The 6,318-nt window shown below is 51.4% G+C and overlaps 1 protein-coding gene across 2 annotated transcripts; it reads right to left on the bottom strand.

The window, feature by feature from the left end:
- Positions 1-1,488: 1,488 nt before the first annotated feature.
- stv (BAG domain-containing protein starvin) lies at positions 1,489-5,087 on the bottom strand. 2 transcript variants are annotated; one of them, XM_089588388.1, is made up of 2 exons: positions 4,853-5,087; positions 1,489-3,367 (listed from the first exon to the last, which is right to left on the bottom strand). In XM_089588388.1, exons 1-2 carry the CDS (start codon positions 5,015-5,017, stop codon positions 1,763-1,765), a joined length of 1,770 nt encoding a protein of 589 aa, XP_089444514.1. In that variant the 5' UTR covers positions 5,018-5,087; the 3' UTR covers positions 1,489-1,762. The 2 variants fall into 2 exon arrangements, with proteins under 2 accessions (XP_089444514.1, XP_089444515.1); XM_089588389.1 differs by lacking the exon at positions 4,853-5,087 and adding an exon at positions 3,779-3,945.
- Between the last annotated feature and the right edge of the window lie 1,231 nt (positions 5,088-6,318).

Here is a 6,318-nt window from a genome sequence, read left to right as displayed (position 1 = left end):
CCTTCTCGTTGGTCGAAAACTAACCACGTGACCACATCACGACGCCTTAAACTCCGCATGCCACACCTAATATGGCCGCTGCTTGGCAGCCATTTTTTTAGTTATTGATATGGAAGCCTAATTATGATGTCGATTTGAAAAAGTAGCGTTTACATTCCCGTCAGCCGACCTCAGAATTCAACATTTAAGCATTCCATTTAGTTTAACTGAGTCGGATAATCAAGCCCCTCACTACTATTTCCCAAATCTGCTGGATGCTCAAAGTTTTCTTTACACGAGAACCACAATACAATCTGAACAGTTTCGTATTTCGTGCCACTGTGACGCCATGAAATCGCGCATCTCGTTTGGGACGGTCCCTAGTGCCGACATCGATACAGCCTTTGTTTTTTTTCTTCAACCGTTTCGCGTTTTTGTTGCGAAAGCAACACTACGCGAGTCATCGAGCCATTTCGTGGAGCTGACGAAAGACCATACTGCGCATGCGCGAGGAGCAGTGACGTCACACAGCTGGCGCGCCGCCGCCGTTGCTGCGCGGGTCACTGAGAAGTGCCGCCGCCGCGCTCTCGAGTTGCTCATGCGCAGTAGCGGCGCATAGCTAGCGTGCCGGGGCAACAGCCGGGGCCGCCGCCGCGCGCTCTCCATCGTCTCTCTCTCTCTCCTCGTTGCTTTGGCAATCCTCCAGGTTTAACCAGAGCTAAACCACTGCCAATTTTTTCATTGGGTACGCACCAGTCCCAAACAACCGTTCAGCCAATCTCGTTTTATATCAGCTTTTCAAGGTTATTCCTCAAAAATAACTTGCGAGGCCCAGGCAATGACCTTGTTTGTCCCGCCGCTATCATTCGTAATGCGGGAAAGGATAACGTATGTCATCGCGGATCCTCGACATTTTCGTCACATCCTTCGTTATTGTTCCCTGTGGGTACGAGATAATCAACGCATTTGTCATCCCTCAAAGGCTATATAGTGACCTATACTGACATTGTAACGGAGTTTTGGAAGGGTGTATTTAACAATTAAGTGTCAAGCTATGAACCCTTTATACTGCCTTCTGATTGATCGGCCTCCTGTAACCTGGACGGTGTGCGAGCCATTCATGAACCTCTGACAGCTGAACACTTCGTAAATCAGTGGGGGAATCTTATGTACATAATGCATTTCTTGAACGTTCTCTGCCGAAAAAATTTAGGTGCTAGCGGTTATCCCACGGAAAATTCTTCGCGAAAAGAACAGAAGCATGCTCTACGCACAGTATGGGGTGCAATTATGTCAATTTAAAGCATTTCTCGCTTCGCAGACCCCATGAAGCTTTCTACACATTTCAGCCCCCACAGCCATTAAGCTTTAAAGTCAACAACTTCAGTAACATAACTATATGCACTAACTTTACTAAAACATGTATATGCACCACATGTAAATAGTCTAAAGCATCTACAGGATCATTAAACCGCAGTACCATGTGCAAAGCAACTACAAGACAGGTGATGGGTCGAGACAAGCTAGACATTTATTATAACAACTCGCAACATACACTTCTTAAATACATATGGCAAAAACAATTTATATACAAGCGTTGTTCTGACTTAGATACAACAGTATGTACAGCCAGTCATTGCAAGAAACTTTGGTTCTAGCAAGGCCACCCACAGCACCATACATAGCATGCAGGCGTTCTGGCCACCGGTGTTCAGTCCATTTTTTTTTTTTTTCACAGAACTTTAACTGCAATACTGCGACGAGACTCAAAAAGAAAAGTCTTTCACAGGTCCGTGCCAGTGTGCTCAGTAGGGATGGTGTCCTCAATATGTGTAGCCTCTCCTACACTGTTGTTGTTATCTAGTGATGAGAGGTTCTGTTCATTGAAGGGACTGGCAGATCCTGCATTAGGTTCCTCCACCGGGTTTGTGCCAGACGCAGCAAGTGAGGAGTCAACGTCCACAGGCATCGGGACAGCGGGCAGTTCTTGTGCTGTTGGTTCTTCCGCTCCTGCACCACCACTTGCCAGTGGGGCCATCTCAACGGTTTGCGACGGCTGGGCTTCTGATGTCACGGTTGCTTCAACTTCCATCGGAGTCTCCTCCTTGCCGCCAGTCTTCTGGGCATCGGTGGGAAGAGCATGTTCAGGTGTGTTGGTGTCGGCCTGCTCAGACTTTGCCGGCATATCACCGACACTTGCTGACACAGCCGCAGCGCCACCCTCGCAGGCCCTTTCACTGCCTCCGTCATCACCATCCTGACTCATTTCACTAGGCTGCTCGGCCTCCTGCGGCTCCGCAACTTCCTGAGGTACGAATTCAACAAGCGCATCTGTCGGAGGCTTGCCTTCAAGCAGGTTGATTACTGACTGCACCTCCTTCACCATCGCCTTGCGCATCTTCCGCACATCGTCCTTTCCTGCTGGGTCGACAGAGTCGAGCTTGATCATGAGTCGCGTCAGCATCTCATCGAGGAACTTGTACTGCTTGTCCCCGGGCTTGCCGCTGAAGTTCAGCACCTGCTGCCGAAGGTCGGCGAGCTCTAGGCTGATCCTCCGGATCTGCTCTTCTGCCGTAGTCTGTTGCTTCTGCTGCTGCTGAGGGGGTGGCTCTGAGCCTTGCTTTGTAGGCGTGCTGGCTTGTGGGCCCAGCTTGCCTCCGGAAGATGACTTGGTAGCTGTCGGAGTATTCCTGGCGGACTGTTGGCCCTTTTGCCTCGGAAACGTGTGCGGCCAGCTCTTCCCCGCTGCCTGTTCGTCCATCGGGTCGTCGACCTTACACCTGGCCATTGCTTCATCACCACAGTCCATTACGATGGGGACTGTCCGCACATTCTCTGACTCTCCAGCCATGTCCTCGTCGTAGTGATCGCGGGACGCACTTCTCTGAGGTACGTATCCGTCCACCTCGATGGGTACGGTGTGAACGTTTCTGGCTTCCCCGGAGGATGCAGAAGCCGCTGCTGCGTGGTCTTTCGGGGCAGCTTGGGCGTACGTTCTCCTGGAGTGGCTTGGCTTGATTTCTCCGTCCGACGCGTAGCCAGAGCTGCTCGATCCCGTGCGGGGTTCCACCATGATGGGGATATGGTGCACTCGGGGTTCGTGGCGGGGCTTGGAGCAGGACGCCCCGTTGTTGGTGCCGTTGCCGCGCCCTCCGCTGGAACAGCTGGACCGGCTGCCCTGGGACGACGTCTCCGACGCGGCGTCGCCTTCGTCGCCACCGCGCGACGAGGACGCACCCTCGTGGACCACCTTGATGGGCACGCCGCCTTCGTCCAGATCGGAAGTCCAGCCGCGCCGCATCCGCGACTGTGGCGACCCGGGCATGGAGCCGGAATTGCCGAACACAGAGCTGGTGTTGCGCCATTCTGGGTCGTCGTAGAAGGCGGGCTGCACGAGACAAAAATGGCGGAGGTAAGGAAATGGGAACTCGGACCAACAGCGCTAAGGCGGCAAAAACATGCTGTATGAATTGAACACCTTCCTACCGCGTCCGACTAGAAATCCGGCATTAGAACGACAGCGAAACCAACCACTAGACGAAGCTATCTACAAGCATGACTTTAGAGCACTGCTATGAAGCTAAGGCTAATATCTGCACCGTCCATCCTACTTTTCTCACACAAGTAAGACACAAGACGAGCCGCACAGCTCAGGTCGAATACGACAACACACTGCCTTCTACTTTAAACAAACAGGCCTCTGAAAGCCGCTTGGATACCAGAAATTAACAAGGTCAAGGCCTAGGAAAAGATCAATTCGCTCCCACACGTTGCTGCCCGTGAACAAAAGTCTAGGCACCTGGGACTTCCGTTTGCGACCGGCCATCGCAAGTTACGCCTGGCTGCCAGCAGGTCCGACCTACGAACGCTGACGTCAAAAAGAGCCCCGCGACCTAGCTCCCAGTGTGAACACAAGCGAAAAAGAAGCAAGGGTTTCGTCGCGTTCTTTTAAAACCTCGCACTTCGCCCCACTTTTTTTTTTTTTCAGCCTTCTTTTTTTCTTTAAGGTGTGACGTTTCCGCCTGTCAAACGGCATGCGCCCGTGACGTCGCAGAAGCTCTGCGGGAGGGAGCAGCTCCCATCGCCACGCAAAATAGCAACCCCCACTGACCGCCGACGTCTAAATATATTTCGAAGCAAAAAATCCCCCGCGCGCGCGCTGCGGCTGCCGTAGCAGATGAAAACGCGACAAGCACTACAGAAAGCACCGCCAAAAGCAAGTACCTCCTCTCACTCACGCAAGCTCAGAATCCGTTGTTGCCTCTAATTTTCCCCCTCTCCCTTTCCGGCACAGCGCTAAGTGAGCGGCACCGCTAGAGTTTTTGTTTGTTTAGCTTAAACCGCACTGCGGCTCTGCCGAGCGTTCAAGGTCTACAGCCACACAGCCGCTTGAAGGTTGCTCGCGAGAGACTACCACACGGTGCGCGGCTCGGCGCAGACCACTCAGCGGAGACTGGTTTCTAATGCGCTCAGCTCGAAAGGCGATGACCACGTTCGAAGCTAGCGAGCAGAAAAACCGGATTAATGAGGAAGACGAACGGATCGACGAAAGCGAGCGTCATCAAGCAGACGACGACGTAGCGCGGTGCGAAATCGATGCGGACTCTCGTAGCCAAGCCAATCACGAAGCCCAGCCGACATACGTTCGCTCGCCCGAAGCTGAACCTTTACCGCTGCTGACCCATTTATAGCGGAGCGGATGTGAATCGGGATCGATGCCGTTTGACAACGCGAAAGCACCACTTAACTGAAAGCTATCGACCGCAGACGCGGTCGCCAACACCGGTAAATCCAGCTGCTAGGCGCGAAATGCGTTGTCACACATTGCGCAATACCCCCGGGAGAGATCGTGTTCACACACTGCGCTGCTTACCCTGTGGAATCTGCCGGCCCAGTCCGACGACCAAGAGGGAGAATTGGTCTCGTAGAACATGTTATCCTCTTCGGGCTGAAACCCGAATCTTCGCAGTATCTCCGATCGTCTCTCGTCCGAGCTTCGGTCGGGATTAAACTGAAACGGGACGCGTCTGTAGCTCATATTTATCGGCTACCCCCACAGCGCAAAAAACTTGCAACGGTCTCCCACCTACACGCAGAAAGGCAGAGAAGAGAAAAGAGGGGAAGCCGCGCACGTGACGTGTGTCGCGTCATGCTTTGCAGCGACCAATCACCAAAAACTATGGCCAAACGTCATGATTTCAACCGACGAATCAGAACAAGGTTGGCGAACTTGCAGCGCCATCGCGGCGTGGAAAATAGAACGAGAAAATTCTAGAAGCTCTCGAAATGCATCGCTGTTTCGCTTCTCCGGTCGCCTCCGGCGGGTTCGTTCGGGAGCCGTCGCGAACATTCTAGAGTCGAGCGCGCCAAGTTCAAACGCCGCTCTCGCGCATTATTGAGGCACGAATGGCAACGGTTTGTTTCGCTGTCCTGCTGCTTGAAACGAACATTTTCCGGCCCAGTGAGGCTAACAAAAGTTCGTTTTTGTCTAATGTCCACTAGCGAGTAAAAATATTGTCAGTATCCGCAACATTAGGCGACAGGTGTGCGGCATATTTCTGTGCGCCTGCAGTTGGATGCATGAATTTAGGTCGTAAAACGCTGCGCTCCAACCGTTACGCCCGAAACGTTCGGTTGCTCATTCAGCTAAATAACTTTTTTCAACCAATTAGCCATCCCAAGGCTATGGTTAGGGAATAAATAACTGGTAGGCGCGCACTGCGGATAAGTTTTATCATTGAAATCGTCTTTCTTATAGCATCTCATTACGTCTTTCTCTGTCTACACATGTGTGTGAAAAGGACTTTGAGAAAAAGCACAGCAGCTGTAGTAGTAGCAGTAGTAGTAGTAGTAGTAGCAGCAGCGGCAGCAGTAGTAGTAGTAATAGTATTGGTAGTAGCAGCAGCTGTAGTAGCAGCAGTAGTAGTAGTAATAGTATTGGTAGTAGTAGTAGTAGTAGTAGTAGTAGTAGTAGTAGTAGTAGTAGTAGCAGCAGCAGCAGCAGCAGCAGCAGTAGTAGTAGTAGTAGTAGTAGTAGTAGTAGTAGTAGTAATAGTAGTAGTAGTAGTAGCAGCAGCAGCAGCAGCAGCAGCAGTAGTAGTAGTAGTAGTATTGGTAGTAGCAGCAGCAGCAGCTGATGTAGTAGTAGAAGAGTAGTAGTAGTAGTAGTAGTAGTATTGGTAGTAGCAGCAGCAGCAGCTGATGTAGTAGTAGTAGTATAGTAGTAGTAGTAGTAGTAGTAGTAGTATAGTAGTAGTAGTAGTAGTAGTAGTAGTAGCAGCATCAGCAGCAGTAGTAGTAGCAGTAGTAGTAGTAATAGTAGTAGTAGCAGCAGCAGCA

Source organism: Amblyomma mixtum, chromosome 4 (genome assembly GCF_055824585.1).
Source record: "Amblyomma mixtum isolate Tamu chromosome 4, ASM5582458v1, whole genome shotgun sequence".
Classification (NCBI taxonomy): domain Eukaryota; kingdom Metazoa; phylum Arthropoda; class Arachnida; order Ixodida; family Ixodidae; genus Amblyomma; species Amblyomma mixtum.
Note: the sequence above shows the minus strand (reverse complement) of the source record. Positions and strands in the feature narration are given on the sequence as shown.